The sequence below is a fragment of the Diadema antillarum genome, unplaced genomic scaffold (assembly GCF_040938485.1).
Source record: "Diadema antillarum isolate AM-2024a unplaced genomic scaffold, OU_Dant_1.0 seq00001774_RagTag, whole genome shotgun sequence".
Taxonomy (NCBI): Eukaryota; Metazoa; Echinodermata; class Echinoidea; order Diadematoida; family Diadematidae; genus Diadema; species Diadema antillarum.
Window position 1 is genome coordinate 258,753 of NW_027272455.1, and position 20,435 is coordinate 279,187.

Consider the following 20,435-nt stretch of genomic DNA (forward strand, 5'->3'; position numbering starts at 1 on the left):
ACAGTGAATTTCTAATCATGATCACTAACAGTGTAAGTTGTTGTACTGATGTAAACACACACACACACACACACAAAATTGGTTTCATTTTGATGTACAAGTATTCAGTAAAAAGTTTGGCAACTAGTGAAAAAAGGCATTTAAAAAATGTTAAGAATGCCAAATGAAGCACATACAAACTCACATGATGATCCCAAAAGCCTCCCACTTTGTCCACGATGATAGATGCCGAATTTGCCAGTCCTGGCATCATGTACCTTCCCAGGCCATCTGAATTTCAAGTCTGTAATCTGAAGAATACACACGTTTCATGTAAGAAAATAATGGGTCTGTGTTTCATTCCAGTATAATAAAGTGCTCTGTACAAACAGATAGAGGATATTTCCGTAGGCAATCAGATAAGAAGATAAGAAGAGTGTTATGATAATAATAATACAATGCATTTATATGGCGCTTAATATATGTTTCTAAGAAATGTTTTTTTGGGTAGGCAGTGAAAATGTATACCCAGACAAATATAAGCATTCTACTACAGTATGTGTACTACTAGCACACATTATGTCTAGAGAGAAATAGAGAGAGAGGGGAAGAGGAAAGAGTATAGAAAAATGTGTTGAGGAAAGAGTACTGTATATGCCAAATATTTTGTGAATTTCGCGAGTCAGGTGCTGTTTGCGAAATCAAAAACACACAAAAATATTGACTCTGATCTCGATGTGGATGTGACGTACGCGTGTACATTTCTCTGTTCAGTTCCAGATTCCACGATGGCGAATTTAACCACTTATGAAATTGTCAGGAATTCCCGATTCGCGAAAAAATTAGACTCGCAAAATATGTGGTGTATACAGTATATGGAGAGGAAGGATGAGATTGAACATTGCTGACCATGGGATTACTAGAAAGAGATAAATTGCGAGAAATATAAGCATTCTACTACCACACATATGGGTCTGGAGAGGGAGAGGGAGAGTGGAAACAGTATATGGAGAGGAGAAGAGAGATTGAACATTTATAGTAGAAATGGTAGAATACATTTAACACAATATAATAAAGACACTACCGACAGATATAAATGATAGTCATCCTTTTATGATTTAGTAATTGAAAATTGTATGCAAGAACAAAGGCACCTGTAAGAATCGTCGCAAATGGCCTGTAGCACAACACTGTGCCAACCTTTCCTGTTGTAATAGTCGGATGGATATTCCGGCAGGGCAATTATTGGGATGTGTGTCCCATTGATGGCTTCTCCACACAGAAGGAACCTGTGCTTTCGCTCAAAACCATTGACAACTTCACGCAGATGCTCAATTTTCGGAAACGCGATCACATGTGGACCGAGTTAATCAACAATAATGCTACACATTTTATGAGTGATTTCACACACAGAAGATTTACCGACTCCAAAAAGATGCCTGATCATGTGGAACTCGGTATTTGTAGTAAAGCCATTTTTCAACAGAATGCGTTCTCCGATTTTTGCTGGCTCTTTTTTCTTCGCGAGAGCCTGCTGCAGTTGATTACTGTTGAATGTATGCGAATGTACTCTGTCCATTCAGAAATTAATTTTCCAGTGTTCATCAGAAAATGAATGTTTGACTATGTCCCTAAAAGCCCCTGTCCACAGTGTCGGACACAAAGTCCACTCGCGAAATGAAAGTCCATGTCAAAGGCAAAGAAGTTGTCACAGCTGCATCAATTTTCTTAGAAATTTGTGCCATCTTCGAGCTCGCAGCTTGATGAACTTATTAAGAAGTGATCGAGAGAGCTTCGAATCATCTTTGTCTGAAAGCTACGAAATGACTTCGGAACTTGTCCTCTTTCCCTGTAATTGCTTGATGTTGAAAGTGATGATGCGTTTGGTACAGTACACACTTGTTTACACTGTTTATATAATACACAGTGCACGGAATGAGGTGTGAGTGCATAGCACACAGATAAATGACCCCGTTACGACACAACTTGTGACCCTCTAGCTTGAGTCTAAAAATAACTCATGAGGTACGCTTCCTCCACAGAGCGCTTGAAAGCTCCAAATCTGGCACAGTTCAGTACGGTACACTTTGGTTCAGTTCACTTTGGTTCGCTTTAGAGACCTCAAATGCAAGTACCCTAGTATTCATCTCACCCATTGTTGAACACAAAGGGCTTACAATGATCCAAGTCAAAATTAGGAACCAGGCCAGCAGACCAGTTTAATGTCATCATTAAGATGAGCACATACAGAAGTCAGTTCTTTGTGAGTGAATGTACTAGTATATCTTCCTCATTTCCAGTGGATGGTGACTTAACTGGACATTGATTGTTTCATTCCTTTGTTGTGGCAGACGAAATAAGCCTCCTCCTGAGGATGTTGGTACGCTTCGACTCCGAGGCTGAGGCGAGGTTGCTACAGGATGACTTCCAGAGTCTGCTCAGTCTCCTCGCATCCTCCCTGGAAGAGATCTGGCCAACCAAGCCGCTGAACGACCAAGCCTCATCACAGGTGGGCAGAAGGAACCATACGTGACCACCCAGCTCAAATCCCACAAAAAGTTGCAGATTAGAATTCTCTGTAAAGGACCAAAATACATTATTCGGGTTAACTACTAGTAACTGAAATTTGTAACCCTAACCAGGCCAGGCTTTTTTCACTGTTCATTGATGCTTCTGCACAGTACAGTAACCCTAATCTTTAAATCCTCTTTTCTCCCTTTTCTATGAAACTGCACCTCATAATTCCCTCTTATTTTGATCACTTCTTGAATGGGCTAGGATGGTCAATTTCAACAAGTTACGTACTATCATTAGAAATCTTAGAGCTTTCTATTTAAATTGTAGAAAAGTGGAAATTCATTTTGGCCAACTTTTTGTGGGCTTTGAGCTGGGCAGTCACATTTGTCAAACAAACAATAAAAAACGTTGCGCAGATATTGTTGTGGCCTGAATATTTACTTCATTGTAACCAGATTTTGTTATAACGTGTTCATTATAATGGGAGTACACTGTATACTTAGAAGATGTCCTAGATTTGCTGTTATAAAGATTAATTTTTCATTTATATCATTTTTTACTAGAGTTTATTATTGGCAAAGAAGAAGGTTTTCTGTCAATGTACAAGACACTGTTCTACATAAAAATATGTAATTTCAAACTCCGCATATAATAAAAAAACTAGCCTTTTAGGACCCCCCCCCCTCAAAAAAAAAGTCTGATTTCAGTGTAACTTTCTTAGTTTTTACAACTCTATTCATTAAAGTGAGAAGATATGTGGAGCTGAGTTCCCCCTTTAATTCTTAATGTTCAAAACCCAAGTTGTCACCTGCTGTAATCACTGATCATTCATCACTCTACAGACGTTTGGGCCCCATGCCACTACCAACAGCATTGTGGCGAGTATGGCAAACCTAGGTGGTCCACAGAGAACCTTCAGCAAGGAAGAGCTGGCTGTCTTGGTACCGCCTAAACTGACAGAAGACCAAAAGTGGAAGTTGCATCATTTGGAGTCTAGGTGATGATAGAGCATTTAGCCCACCCGACAGAAAGTTCTCATCCAGACATTTTTTTTTTCAACTTTGACATTATGACTGATAAAGAAACAAACTCACTGGTATTACTGTAGTTACGGGTATACTCGGCCCCTTAAAGGGTGTGTACAATTCTGGTCGAGGTGAGGATTTAGCTTTTAACGTTTTGCGAGATATTAAAAAACCACTCTATGAGATGTCAAAGAGCATGCAATTCTAAGGGGTATCAAAAGTTTATTTGATGAAAATTAGTTTTGAAATGGCTGAGATATCCAAAAACAAGGTGAAACAAAGAGATTCTAGTAAAAGGCATGGCCTGTCGCCTTTTATTATTATCACTCTTTTGGATATCTCAGCCACTTGAAAACCGATTTTCATCAAATAAACGTTGAATCCTTCTTAAAATCACATGTTAGCTCTTTCATATTTCATAAGAGGTTTCTCATTATCTCACTTAGGAATGTTCAAAACATGAATCCCCACCTCAACCAGGACTGTACAGTCCGTTTAAGATAAAATATGTAGCTAGGCTACTGATTTACAAAATCGTTGAATGTCGTACCCTCTCGTGAACTAGGGAAAATTGTGGCGATTGCGATAGGCGGGGTGTGTACTGTGGCGAAGCGATCATCCCGCTGCTATATACGCGTTGTGCCGAAACCTTGCTGTAGAAAGGAATAGGAAGCTCATACAGGTAAACTCGGCCACTAACTGGCGCTATGCAATTTGTATGTTGTGACCGTGGTGTGTTCTTTGTGTTTGGGCATACAACATGAGATTAAAGCTATTGCTATTGCTGTTGTTTATTCTGATATTCATTTATTTTTAGCACTATGTTGAAGTTTACCTATGTTTGAAAATGGTTGTGTCATTTAAACGTTTTTCAACATTTTCCCCAATTTATATTTCAAAAATTCTCTTGATCCCTTTTCTGGTGCTAGTTGAGTCAAATACACTTGGTAATTTTTAGAAACTCTAGTAAATTTGATAAACTGCGAATGAACATTTATTACATTGCGTATTCATGTTTTCTTTTTCGTTTTCTGTATCAATCCTGGACCAAGTGCATTTGATTATTTCAGTCGCTTGTGTTGCTCATTTTTATATAACTTTGTTTTTAAAATAATAATTCAATACTTTGTATGCAAAGTCTCACATGAAAACAATCAGCATCAACATGTTGATTTTCATGCCTCATAATGCAGCCCAAGTTCAATATTCTTCAAAAAACATGCACTCCTCTAGGAGTACATTCATGCACTCCTCGCCTGTATAAGGAGGTGATAGGGACTGCTTGCCCATCTGTACTTCACTCATAAAAAAATTCATATCGCCATCATCCATAAATATGTACATGTATTTCAAAGCAAAACAAATTACACATTTAGCTTACTGGACATGTATTCATATCTCTGAGTGCTTTGAATGCACTTTTATTATATTCATCTTTTTTTAGCAATATCGTGACATAAAATTTCAGATTTAAACGTTACACTTCAATCTCAATCATATGATGCAGACGTTAAGCTGTCTGACTTGTTGCATGTAAAACTTGAGCTAGTATTTCAAATTCATTTAATCATACATTCAGTACATCACTGATGAGGCATTAAGTGTTGGCTTTAATGCTTTGTAGAAGGTAGCTAGATAATAGAGAATCCTAAATATTCATGGACAGTTGTATGCAATCATGTATCTCATTTTACCTCATTTCAGATGCATGGAGAACGTCACATCTGTTTTTTTCTTACAACAATATTCAAAGGTAGTTCAAAGATTGGCTTTCACACATGTAACCAATTAGAGCTAAAATGCATGTCGTCTAACTTAACCCGTTGAGGATGAGTCCCGAATATACTCAGGCAGGTGCTTTGGGAATTGCGTATTGTAGCAAAATCAAACCGTCAACAGGTGAAATTATGTAGTTGAATATAATTGAATATCATATGCCATAAGCACTTTATTGCACAGGTCCATTATAAATGCAATCTCTACATTGTACATACTGATGTGAAGTGTGAAGATATCACAAATTCAACAACTAAAAATTTCACATGCTTTCACGGTATTGATGCACACTTAAAATACACGCATCTCTGCAGGCTGGGCCTTCTGATGGATTCCAGCCATGAAAGACGCAACACATAGGTCATTTCAGCCAGCAAATTATTTGCCCTTTATCGAAAACATTCTTTCTTTTTTTTGCCACCAAGATGTTAGTTTGATTCTTGTGTTTTCTACTGTAATACCTTGTTTTTGGTAGTGTTAAATTATCATTATTTATCCATGTTATATACCTTCATTTATGCACTAATACAAAAGGGGCATGTCTGTAATGAGATCATTTTCAACAAAGTACTTTTGAAATATCACCACACATTTTTCTACATCATATGGTGATTCTAAACCATTGGTAGATCCTGTCGATATATACGTATGAACATAATAACATATGTAATTAGTACACAACTCTAAGTCATATATTCTAACATATATTCAAATGAAACAGACCGTTAAACTATGAGGTACTACAACACATAAATTAACATAATTCCGATTACAGCAGTAAAACAGGCAACACAACAGTACAGGCTGCCGTATGACGATAAACTCAACCTATATCAAGAAGTAACATTTTGAAATTAAATTAAAGAAAGACATGCACACAATTTCCTCGATTTAAACTTCCTGGGAATTTATGTGGCCGACAGGAAGTGTCCACTAAACAAAAGCTGGTTGCATTGAACAAGAGTATGATGAAAGTGGGTGCAGACCAAAATACAGTCTGTATTCACTTTTGCTTGTTACATGTGAACGGCATATCCTTCACCTAGTCTGGAGAGAAATTACATAAGTATGTGCAAGCTTGATGCCACCACCTTTCACATTCATCACACTTTACCCAGTCTACATGGTTGAGGGGGTGAGAGGTGCAATTGGGGCACTCAGAGTCGGCGTCCTTTCTACTCTTGGATTTTCTCTTTCCTCTGATATTGTCCTTCCGCTTCCCTTCCTCCTTTTCTTTCGCTTGTTGATCTTTCAGTTTTCTCTTTTCCTCCCTTTCCTCTTCTGTTTTCTCCTGGCTTCCTCTTTTTTTTTTTCTATTTCTTTTCCGTCACTAACCGAAGGAGCTCCTCTCCAGAAATTACCTCTGGAAGCTGTTCTCTTTTGCGCTTCCTTCTTACCTCAACCTTGGGAAAAGAGATGTACTCGTTCATGGAGGGTGGAATGAAGGGAATCTCTTAGGGAGTCTCCATCGATGGTCCATCACTGCGCGTCCAGAAGAATGAGAAGGTGGACGAAGACGAGATGAAGTACACGTCGAAGAGACAGAAGGGTCATCTTCACAAGTTGGGGATGTGGGAGGCCCAAAGTGATAGATAGAAGACGGCAGGACATGGGCTGTGTTGCAGGTCTTAGAGAAGGGATAGATGCCGGCTGCCCTAAAACCATTTCTCGGAAACGCAGTCTTCTTGGAGATGCTCTCTCATGCCATGCAGAACACCGACGCAAACGTTGTCTTTGTGACGAAGTCACCCGGATGTTCGAACCTGGACTGCCGCATGGTGTCACACCACGCAGACTTCAGGGAATGGAAGACTGACACGTCGCATGGTTGCAAGATCTGTGTGACATGCGGAGGGAGACGGTAAACACCGACACCTCAGGGGATTGGTAAGAGGCATGGCCGTCCACGAACAGGAGCATGGGCAGTGGCACTCTTCTTTGTACCAAGAACGGGTGGAAGACGTTGGCAATGTAGCCGAAAAAGGCGGCAGAGTCAATCCATCCACTCTTAGTACAGGCAAAGAATGCTCCTGCTGGTGCTCTGCCATTGGATTTCCATCTCTCCCTGCTCGCTGGCCTGGCAAGACAATCATCGCAGGTGATGATGATGATGATGTTCCTCCTTAGCTGGCAAAGATGACCACAACTTCTAGTAACACTACATTCCTGAGTGAAATGAGGGAAGTTGTGACTTGCGTGTGAATTGGATTAAAGTGAGGAAGAGTTGCGCAGGGTCGTCAGCCTCACTCTCTCGTCCTGGCCCATCTATATCCAGTGGCAAGACTTTAATCAAGACAGCTGGTGATAAGTCAGGATGCAGTGGATGGCCATCAGTGTCTTACGTGTCTTACTGTGCTCTTGTTGCGCTCCACAATGCTGTGCTGTATCCACCTTCCTGCCCGTTGAACCAATCTGGTGGTTTCCTCCGCGTGGTTCGCCGGATCCAGTCTTCTTTGAGACCCATCGGTACCTCTCACATGGTTACTGTTGCATGCAAACAGCTATCCGTAGGGACCACATGTGAGAGACGGGTGCAGGTGTAAAACTAGTAGTTGTAGGTAGGTGCCATGTGTAGAGCTCCAGCCAGCGTGTGATGAATTGCTTGATGACGTCATAAAGACAGTGCGTGGATCATATCATGAGTAAGTTCCGCTAGCGTGTTACACTGAAAGCTGCATTGACTGTAAGTGGTGACGTCGTAATGAAGTTTGTTGACTGGTTGCGCACTGGTTGCGCATGTTTCTAATGTTTACGCCTGTAAGTGTTACTATCGTTGTAAAAAGCAGCGTCGTGGTGTTGTCCTTTCCAAAGTTCAAAGTTCTTTAACCCGGGTGACGTCACAATGGTGGTTTGCATCGCAGCTGGATGGATAAGTGCGCGTTGTGTGAGTTTCCGGAGCACAGGCACCTGTTGCCAGGACTTGATAATAACAAGTTGTTATGGCTTGAAAGGAACCTTTCCAAGAGTCCAACGATCAAAAACCATACAAAAGTATGATAAAAGTGATGATAACTCACTCAATGTTGTTCTGAAATGAAAATTGACACCTCCAGAGGATTCCAAGCTCCAAACTCTTGAAGGGTGTGTATTTTCGTTATCAGCTGATTCCAGGAAAGTTGTTTGTTGACCAGATTAACAAGAGCGCTACCAGCACATGTCCTGCACCAATGACTAGCTCTACTTATTAATCGGAGGTAGGAACTCGCCAGTGGCGGATACTGTTGCCATTGCAGTCATCTGAGTCTTGTCAGAATTTTTCAGTTCATGCACCACCTTCTGCCCTTTCTCAGCCAGAACTCTGTAACCCACTCTTCCTCCCAAGGCGAAACTAGACTCGTCAGAGTTGAAGATTCTTTTCGCCTCTATCAACACTGATGTTGCGTTGTTCTCATGCAAGTGCTCTTCAAGTTCACCAAACCATCTTTCAACTCTTCCTGTCACAACTACAGACCGTTCCTTTCCAATTGGCTAAAGTTTTCTAAGTGAAATGGTCGGATGTCTGTTCATGAAGGCCTGCCACCAGGCCTGGCCTAGACGATCATTTCTTGAAAGGGTTTTCCCGCTTGCTTCTTTTGAGGAATTTTTGGACAACCTATACAAATGAAAAGACAAATTTATTTTTGAGTGGCCAATCCGTAGTGAATGACCTATGTCAGTTTTTTTCTGTATACTTGATAAAATCTTATGACAGTAAGAGGTGAAATTTCATTGACTATTTTCTGTGATAATATTACTGTGTTGTAAGATATATGCATGAAAAAAAAAAATAGCATGCAGATTTGCTTCAGTAAAAACGTTTGATTAGGTGTTATTCATGCTTAGTGGTGATAGGTCCTATACATCAGATGCTCAAAATATTTTATATATCTATTCAAATGTTGATTGTTATGCATCTAAAAAGTTGTGCAACAATTTTATTGATAATTTGTACGGACAGTCTGATAACTATAATAATTAGAGGTGTCGGATAATTACATTTAAGCATTAATTCCAAGAATATTTTGTTTTCTTTATGTGGTGAATGATTAAACCTTATATGGAATTAGAGGTACTGTAATATTTCATTTACATTTTGAAACATGGCAACCATCTCCATTTATAATCTGCTTATTCTGAACTGACATTTCTTGGTAAACTTATGTTTCCAAACTTACACATTGTGTACGGCATTAAAAGCCAGTTATTTCACATGTCATATACGTTGCGAAGTTCATAAGGGACCAGGTGTTGTTACCGGTAAACACCCGATATCGAGTTTATTTTGTCGGTACTTTTGACCACTTGATGCCTAAGTGTACCGACAAAGGTCTTTGGGGGAAAAAAACTCATGGCCCCCTCCCTTTGGATACACTAAAATTGATAACCATGTATGGATTTGTCGAATATTATTCTTTACTGCACTGCATATTCAGGCTGGTTTTTTGAGTTGTACCACAGAGATTATTAGAAAAGGAAAATGTCCAGTTTGAAATGTGATTTGTGATTTGAATTAGTAGGCCTATGCACGTTTTAATGTATGTCCTTCGTTTGTTTGCTTTATTTGCTTTTTATTAACGACAAAAAACAAAAACAACAAACCTCAATCTATCTTACATCCAAGATGTTCTTCTTGTCCTGACATAGCCCTACTCTTGCCATCTCGATAATCCACTTTACTAGCTTATTCTCCTCTTCTGTAGCGAGTTCTGGGCTCAGTCCTTGTTTGCTGTAAACAGGAGTCTGTCCATGGTATTTATCCTGCAAGGTGGATTGGGGGAGGTCATACATCCTTGCTGCAGCTCTCAGACCGAGTTCCCCCAGTTGAATCCTGTGGAGCCTCACCTGCATGGACTCCTGACTCCATGATTTGAAGTTCCGCCTTGACATTATGGCAAAACTATATAAGAAATACTAATAATAACAGTAATATTAATTATGTAGTAATAGTAATACAAAAATAACATAAGGCCTACTAATATTACAACTACTAATATTAACAGGTGATTAACCTCCCTTAAAAAAAAAAAGATTAAAAAAAGAAGTCTATTGAAGTTAGTAAATCTGCATACAAGTTAAAACTGTAATTTTAAACAAAGTAATTACTCTGATCGTTTTGCGCCACGTTAGAATATTGTTTGCAATCATGGAAGAGATAAGGCGCCTGCATGTTTGTGTTTGTGTCGGGGGGGGGGGGTGGTCTGAAATATATTTGGACAGGAGAAGACAATACATAACCGGTGGAGAATAAAAACTTTGATAATTAAAGATTAGGCCTAGGCCTAATCCCAGTGGCATTTAGATTTAAATGCAAGTCACAAGATAATACAATAATTCTGAATTGCTCGATTCAGAGTGGTTTGTAATTAATTTGTGATTGAATTTTTACAGAAATGCGTTCAAACATAACTTTAATGCGATGGGGCCATAGTCTACCCCTATCCTTATTAACTAATGAGCTAGTTGATCTAATATATCATCGGTTATTCCATTCAAAAATATAAAAAACACATAGAAAGTTCTATCCGACCATTGATAACAACGAAAAATCACTCATGAAAATGGAGGAGGGGGCACCTACCCCAAGTAGAGATAGTATTAAAGTCTCTCATATGATATATGATGAAGGCTGGAAACTTATTAAATTATTTTATATATCTTTCTCTCCATATTACTATGTGTCCTGTATTACTGTAAACATAACGACAACTGATGTAACTATTAATCACACTCTTCAATATTTTGCTTTTAATACTACACCATGAGCGTGTCCATTGCACCATTTTTACAAATCGACTCATTGCACGCACGACATTCGCTCATACATTCGACCTCTGGGGGGCCGAGTTTACTGGTTCAGCGCCATCTTGTAGGCGAGCGTCGCCAAATGCGCAGTGAAATTGCCCAAAACTCACCATTTGGAAGCAAGCTTCTGTCGAGGACGGACGTAAGGGCTGTGCGGTCCCACTCATATACAATTGTGTGGTTTCAGAAACGTTTAACGGAATTCCGGCTAGATTAAAAGAAGTCATTGAGTTAACTTACCATCAACGAATGCAATGAACAGGCAACTGCGGAAAATGGCGTCGTTGACAATGACATAGATACCTTGGCAACGAGCAGGATACCAGCGATCACAAGCACGCAATCGAGAGCGTATGTGGTAATGAATTATCAAAGTTGGTTACGACGTGTAAGCATAATGCATTTGAGCATCTCTTCCAACTCCATTTCAAGGGGTCCCATACGGGCTGAGTTTACCGGTTAGGCTGAGTTTACCCCTAACTACGGTACTCCTGTTCAGTTTAAGTATTATGTAAAAGCTATGCTTTGGATCGCACAACTAGGAAAAAATTAGATGGGGAGAGGAAGACATCTGTTGTGTATTTAGTGGAAGAAGCAATTACTTGTCAAACCACTCCATTAATAGCCTATATTTATATGTACATAATATATTTTGCATCAGCCCAGTGGACTCAATCTGTTATAAGCATGAAGTGGGCTTTACAGCCAGTGTGAATTTACTCATCTGTGTCGTTGGTGTTACCTCATCCTGGCACAGTGCCAAGCCTAGCTTCATAGGAGAATTTCATCAAATTCAACTCCTGGTTGGTCATGTATGTTTGTGCCAGAATCACTGCATCTAGAGGAACATTTTTCTGAAAAAAAAAAAACAATAATTTCATATTGTGATATGCAAACGAAACTGAGGTATGAGTACCGTATGACTATACAGTTTTGCTACGTATGAAATTTTACTGAATTTTGAAGGCCAATAGAAGAGTATCATACCTTATCATGGAAATGATGAGTGGTTACAAGGCATGAGAACAATTACCAATTAGGCACCAGGAAACAAAAATGTTTCATATACCGGTCCATTTAGAGGCCCTCTTGTTCTCAAAGGGATGTGTGTTAAAAATATGTAAATTTAAAAAAAAGATCATACATTGAAAAATTCCCTCTGATGAAATATATTAATTTAGTGTTTCTATAAATCATGAGAAAAAAATGCCAAAAGTATTGACAAAGAATAAAGATGAAATATAGAATATCACAGGTTTGTGAATAACAGAATAGGAATCATCCAGGAAAGATTCATGGTGGCCATCTCATTGAATGGATGATTTTATTGAATTATGTGACATGTATTATACTTGAGGGAAATTTGAAAAATGCATCCTTGCTCACTCTTGTAAATTTTCATGCATGTAAGTAATCAAGAATACCAACTTAATACAGGTACTTCGATATCACATTGTCTGATTAAATGCTTATTGTGAAACATTTTATTAAAGGCACTTCCTTTTAGATTGCTGTAATCTGAAAAAAAAAAATAGAAATGTTACTATTGCGACTGGTATGCCTCCACCATATTGCATTATTCGCCCAATATGTCTTTAGTACATCTTGACAGAGTTAGACAACAGTTTCACATGATCAGTAAAAAACTGAAATGACATGTTTGAAAGTTTGATGGTGCAACTGAAAATGTGTTGAGTATTTATACATTCCTTGACTGGATTTTACTTGGATGGCTGAACAGTTTAAGAGAGCAAGGATTTAGGAATTTCGGCATTTCCCCCTGTAACCTTTGACCCTTGCACTTTGACCCCATGGCCCCACAACTGTCTTCAAATAATTACTAACTGGTAATAGCCAATTTTTATGACAAGACTTTGAGCTATTTTCAAAATATGGGGAAAATAATGACGTTTTGACAGTATCGCTAAACCTTTGACCCCATGGCCCAAATCTTTCCTCACAGAATCACTGTGCAGTATATATGCATGTAAATATCTGTTTTAAGTTAATATATGCATTGAGTAATTTTCAAGGTATGGAGAAAATAGTGTAATGTAGCATTAGCAAAATGTTCGCATTTTCACCTGACTTTTGACCTCCAGATTCTCAAGACAATCAATGTCAAGCTGTACATGCATATATATACCTCAAGTTTAAAGAAAATAACTTGCCCCTTCTCCAAGATATGAAGAAAAGAATGACATTTTAGCATTCTCATTTCAAAAACTTTCCAAACTTTCCAAAACTTTCCTTACAGAATTTTTACCTGTTATGTATACACAAGTTTAAAAAATACCTTCTGCCATTGAAAGATTTGGGGAGAATAGTGACATTTTTCATGAATTTGACCTAGACCTTTCACCTTGAACGTTTGCACCAAAAAGCTGACAGGCACAGCTTCATCTACTCATACATACTTATGCCAAGTTTCATTTGGATACCTCAAACAGTTCTTGAATTACACTGTACACAAAATCAATTGCCAATTGAAGGATGGTACAACAGACAGGCAGATGGATGGACAACCCCAAAACATAATGCCTCTGGTGACACTTTGTGGTGGAGGCATAAAAAAATATCAGTGTGAAACACAAATCGAAGGAATTACCTTCATATGTAATTGTAAGGGAATCATTATGGAGTTGGCTGCAAGCTTTCTGCTTAAAGAAAAACATGAATAACATGAATACTTTTGTGCCAGAGATAAGGTTGCAGTTACAAGTTTCATCATTTTAAAATCCAAACTTAGGAAGGATGTGATACAATTAATACAAAGTTTAAAGAAAATAACTGCCAAATATGGTTGTCATATGTTGTTTTACTGTAGTAGCATACCGGTATGTTAAGATGGATTCTTGTTATTTGTGCAGATCTAAACATGTGTTACAGCTTTGTTTCTTTAGAAACTGAAGTAATAAACATGTATTATTCCAATTTATCAATGCTTTAAGATGACAAGATGGGTTTTTTTTTTCTCATGATTTATGACAAGAAGGCATTTTGAAGCATTATATGCTGCTGTGTCACTTATCATGTTGATATTATCATACTATTGTCATGATATGAAATGTTGTCGACTTTCATTTGTTTATGTCATTAAATATGAATTTACTGAAATCAAGTGCCCATTCATTTTCAAAGAGAGAATTTGTACTTTCCCTTTAAAATGAAACACACATTTACATTCACACATGAACACACATGAAACAATAAAAGAACATTACATGTGTGTAACATTATATGAGTTGTATTTAAGTAATGGAAAATCAGTGAAGAGCAAAATTGATTGAGCCAGTGTTCACTTAACATACTGTTACTACCATCTCTTATTACAACTTTGCAGACAGTGTTTACATTATCAGCACCAAACCACACCAATATCAATACACTTGTGTCTCAAGTCAATGAGATGATCTTATCGTTACACTTGTGTTATTGTCACAAGTTACAGCAAAATTGAATTCAAATACAAGTACAAGGTTTCAAGATGAAGCTTTCATTTCAATAGGATAGTATTCTACAGTTAAGTGGCATAAAGGACCACTTTATTGGTGATTATTTGAAAACTTCAGCACATTCGTATTAAGTCACAGTAGCTTCACTTTTATTGTAACACAGTGTTTCTAAAATAAGCATGTAAATTATTTTTCTGAATTGAATTGAATTGAATTAAATTATTGTGCATTACAATTTAATAACAGCCAACTTTCAAAGACCATTTCACATTACCATTCAGATACATACGACGTAGGGAAGACCTATGCTCAGCTGAGTTTGGACAAACAACATATAGATAACTACACTATACAAATAAGTTAAAAACAGACGCAGATTAGAATTTTAGAGGAGAGAACCAATGAAAAAACACCTCGGAGACCCGATATGACAGTGGCGTGCAGTGCCAGCCGACAAGACTGCTACATTTTTGCTGTTGTGTGTGACAACACATGAAGTATGGGTTTGTGTATGGTAGATCATTTGCATAGTAATGTGCACACACATTATGACTTCGTGGGCAGCCATCACATGTGCTAATGTATGGCACATTCACCCTTCTGTCCTCGGAAAGCTAGAGACTAACCATGAACACATTCTAAAGCTGTGGTATTGGCAGTGGAAATTAGATCCAAGATTTCAGGCTCCACAAAAGGCAGTGGTGCCTTAGAATGTCAGTTCTATACATAGAGTTATTGGTGATAACCATACCTGTTTAAAAAAATTAAAGATAAACATTAATGACCACATTGGCAGAAGATCCCTTCCTGCATAACGAGGTCAGAGTGCAGAGGTAATAAAAGAAAATAAGTAGTTTACGACTGGTTAATTTAAAAGAAAAATGAAATGTAATACAATGTACCAGTGGAATGCTTGAGAGTAGGTTGCGAAAATTATTAATAGACTGTCTCTCTCGTACAATGTATGACATATGAATTATTTACACTGCCACAGTCATAACATTGTGGCTCTGTAATGTGCCTTTGAAACTGAGGTGTCTACAGGACATTAAACCTAATTTCTGCTATGGGTAGGCCTCACCTCCAGCCCCTGATTGGAGTCCCTTGGTAGGAATGTAAATTGGTCATTTATCTGGCATGACTTGAAGTGAGGCTAAGCTTTCAAGGACACAGAAAAGCCATTGACTCCTGGGATGAAATCACAAATTTCACCTTTGCATTTTGGCAAGGAGTCGACATGTGGTATGCTGTCGAGGTCACCTATGGTGAAATTGATGTCTGTCAGTGCAAGAACACAGAGATATAAAAAAGAGAAGTGTTATATGCCTGAACACAAAGATCCTTGATGTAATACATTCTTTTTGACAGAAAGTCCCTGTGTTGGTGTAAAGTAGTCTGTTTGGAGTTAGAAATTGGGTTCATTCCAGCAGAAGGCATTGAACTTATTCACAATTACATATTAGATGACAGTACATAAACAAATTGTATGTGCAATGATATCCCAATACAAATAAACTTAGGTGTACAACATTCTTGCATCATCTCAGGCATTTCAAGGCAGAAGAACATGAGTGCTGCTGCCGATTTATACTTCTTTAGTTCAGTTGAATAATTTAAGTCTTTGTTCGTTTGCTTGTTTCTTTGTTTTCATACAGTACTCAGTAGAAGTCAGGCCAAGAACAGATACTCTCAGGCAAGACCAACACAAGCGAACATCATCAAAACATTACAAGGCTCTAAAGACTGCAAGAGTTCTGTAGCTATTATGAAATTTTGTCAAAACAGACCCCCATGGGTTGCTACAAAATCATACACATAGGCCTATATGACTACAGATAGTTGCTACACATTGAACTCCACTTGCAGGGGAGAAATGCCAAACACAGATTATTTTCAAAAGTAAATTAATCAATGTGTATTTGTAAACCCTCATTGAAACCATTGATAATTTAGTATAAATATTCAATTTATTTAAATATCATGTAGAGACAGATGGGTGGGGGGGGGGGGGGAGAGATGGAATATTCTACACATTTCCAATTTTGTATGAATTCCTACCATGCATGTGGGAGTGGAAGTAACCACTAATCACAGCAGATGTCACACCCTCTCCTGCAACCATGTGTGTAAATTCAGAGAGCACGCTGTATGCTGCATTTTACCCCTTACCAAAATTACTATCAGTACTCGGAAGTTTGTACGGAAGGTCAAACAGTTTCTACCATTCTGTCAATATTGTAATGAGCAGAGCATGTAGGGATAATAGTCACTGTTTTCCAGTAAAATCCTTTTATGATTACGTCATGTGTTTTGGACATTAGCTGGCTAAATGTACATTGAGAGATTTGTGTTATAGACATGTGTTCAAAAATCCATTCCAAAAATCTAGCTATAGTGAGATCTCATTTTATCCTTGGTTGGTTCCTGGGGTATGCCTGCCTAATTCTGACACTGTAACTCACAGATAACTTTAAAAATCCACAAAGGTGCAATATATCCTATTCAGCCTCTGGCACGTTGAACCAGCACTCTTGCCATCATCTTACATTGACAACCAAATTGAAGTTTGAGGAAGCTGAGTGAATGCTGGTGATGATCATACCTGACTGTCGCACTTCCAGTCCACCGACAAAAGCTTCACTGTGACTGCAAGAATGGTCTTTATCTGTGGCTGACCTAGTGATTAAAAAATTATCATATATTTGGCATTTAAAATGTATACATTTTCACATCCCTATGTCATCTTCAATCTTCACAGTAAAGCTTTGCAATGCTTGCACTCTGTTTTAGATGCATGAGCACTTACTTTACAAAACCCAGTGTGGACCCTATTTACCCAATCTATAAACTGTTCAAGGACATTTTTGTTACCTGCATAATATACAGACCAGTCTTCAAATGCCTGAAAATGCCTGATCTATTTTCTCATCATACTTACGAAATAGAAGGAGAATGAATGGATACTATTTCAGTGAACCCCATATCACATAAATATTGATATTATACAAGCCACTAATTGTCTATAAGTATGGGCATTAAAGAGGAAATCCACCCAAAAAATAAATTAATTTCAAAAGAAAGAGACAAATATTCTGTAAAGGACGATACAAAAGTGACAAAGATTGGATAAGAACTTAAGAAGATGACATTTTGAAATTTCAATTTTTTTTTTCTAAAAACATTTCTTGCTGACTTGACCAGTTCTTATAAATATTCAAATCAGCAAGTTGATGATGTAATGCTCTCACAATTTCTTATTCATTTCATATCCTGAAATGACAAAAATCTCATATTTCAGCTGTTTGAACATAAAACTTGCCTTAAAAGCACTGAAAAAAACAAAAACAAAAACAAATGTTAACTCCGATATATCTTGGAACGGTAAATTGTACTTTCATTTGTATTAGCTAAAAAAAAAAAATCGGAATATTCATATACATGTATGTATAAAAAATTGTGAGGGTATGACATTATCCACTTGGTAGTTTGAATATTCATAAGTTCTGATCAAGAAATGTTTTCCTAAAAAATGTATCATTCTGTAGGGAACATTTTTCTCTTTCTAGTGCGGCTCATTTATTTTTGAGGTGGACTTCTTCTGTAACCACAAGTTCCCTCGGGGGATAATAAAAGCTTGAGGCAATACCAAAGCATTTCAGATTGAAGTGACATGCTTTGGCCATTGACAAAAGACAGTAATATGCCTTTCCGTATCATGATCTGACAACTGACCTTGTACTTTAATCACATTTGTTCAGAGATAACAAACTCTAATCATGCTGAATGTTCACATATACCGGTATATAGATAGAATGTGGCAATTACATTGTAGAGGAAATAGGATGTGATACCTTTTTCCCTGCTGACAGCCCTGTACTGCATTGTCACTAGTTCTTGTTTGATCTTTGCATATTGGTAGCCCTGAACTGACAGACTGTGTGGTTGAATCCACAAATGCAAGTCTTTGTATGTCTGAAGTGAGCAAAATGGAACATGAAACAAAGTGTAATCTCTATCATGTGCATAGTGCTCAGAAAGACTCAGATAAAGGGGACTGTATCATTCCTGATACTTTTTTTTAATTCTTTATTCGAATTTCGTTCAATTTCACATCACAAAATTCACTTTCACAGAAACAAAAACAAAACATTATGCAAAGACAAACTGCATTATACACAACATTGTACAAAATAATGTCAAACTTATATTGTAACTTTTTTAACCATAGAAACAAAATTCGCTTTTTGTCTTTTTAAACACACATATATTCTCCCAAAATGCCCGCAAAACGGGGACATGATAGATAGTTTGTGTTCAAAACAAACGGGGCATATTCCATTGCTTCTCAAAAGAAAAAAGAAATCGAGGCCATTTGCGAGAAACACACACACATGCACACACCACACACACACAAACGGCAACATGCAAACCCCCCCCCCCCCCCCATGGGCGGGTGGGGGGGGGGGGGTTGCATGATGATACAGCATGGTAATCACACACGCTGATACAGCATGGTAATCACATATCAAAACATACAATGTACACACACACATGCACACAAACACAAGAATTTGCAAAATGATAGAGGAAAATGTTCTGACATCAAAATCCACTGCTCATTACCACAGGGAAGGAGTTTGGGATTGCAGATTTCAAGTACATACTTTTCGTGCATACATGGGGTGAACATTCACATCTGCAGTAGATAACAGCATTGCACAGAATTACCTAAATGCTTTATTACAGTGTATGTGAAGGGTCCAGAACAATAACACTCTAGCTATAGATCATCAGACAGTCATGAATATGAGAGCAATTGAAGGGGGTGGGTTAATTGTCCTGTGACAGTATAATTGAGACATTACGGCAACCACTGCTTCATATTGCAGTGCACTCTTGTTATTCAATAGGGAACATGGTTATAACCAATTCCGGTTACAAAAAAGTAAAAACTTAGCTGCAACATTGTCCACTTTGTTTTTTAATATTTAATTGTTTGTTGACCTGGCTATAATGGGAGTCCACTGTAAAAACAGCAGCTATCATTCCAAACTCCTTCCCTCAGGAAAAAAGAAAAAAAAAAGTTTCCACAGATACCTGTATACAGGGCATTTCCGTGAGTTGTGCGACATGACCACCAAAATTTTACCCGCATATTTAAGGACAACTGATAATCTTACTTTGTTAGCCATAGTTTGAAGTGTGTGAAACCAACTTTACCTTAAAGAAAAGTTCCCTTTTGTGCATTTTTATACCTTTTGAAACCAGAAAGCATTTTTTGACCTAAAAATCCCTAAAAATGCATTTTTGTTGCTCTTTGTGATTATTTTTTATATTTGAGGCTCAAATCAAACTTTGTTTGGTTTTACAAATCAAAAATATATTAATCTAGCAGTGAATAAAGTGGAGACCTCGATATAAGATATGTACTTCGGACACCAGCGTGCTCTTACATAGCTCGAGAAGCTACTGTAACGTGAGTTACCGAAACATGAACTTTTTAACCTAGCAATTTTACTATGCCCAACTGAGACATGGTATTTTGGATTATCAAATAACTATGCAGCACACATCCAAGAAATATGATGGGACTTATAGTCTTTGCTTCAAATTCTCAGAACAGAGGTCTTAAAATTGTAACGTGAGTTACCATGTAACGTGAGTTACCACAATGTAATGTGAGTTACCGACATTATTTTGCTTTAATACCAAGAAATGATATGAAGGTTGTGATTGTAAGTAACCAATGAGTACATGATTACTGAACTCTTGTATTAAGATTGTATTTCCAGTAGATTGTTATTCTCTTGGTCTCTCTCTATCACCAAACCAACTGGTCTACATGTACATTGTATTAATTACACATGTTCATCACATGTGCTTCAACAGGTTCCAAATTTAC

General features: G+C 37.8%; 1 protein-coding gene and 1 pseudogene across 1 annotated transcript in view; one reads left to right on the top strand and one right to left on the bottom strand.

Moving 5' to 3' along the window:
- The window catches only part of LOC139712229 (putative elongator complex protein 1), a 50,808-nt gene extending 47,084 nt beyond the window's left edge, over window positions 1–3,724 (top strand). The window contains exons 24-25 of the mRNA XM_071624067.1: window positions 2,331–2,488; window positions 3,339–3,724. Coding sequence (XP_071480168.1) covers window positions 2,331–2,488; window positions 3,339–3,497 — 317 coding nt within the window. The 3' untranslated portion in view covers window positions 3,498–3,724. The remainder of the gene's footprint in view (window positions 1–2,330; window positions 2,489–3,338) is intronic.
- Window positions 3,725–7,094: 3,370 nt separating this feature from the next.
- On the bottom strand, window positions 7,095–10,158 carry LOC139712220 (uncharacterized; annotated as a pseudogene).
- Window positions 10,159–20,435: the final 10,277 nt, after the last annotated feature.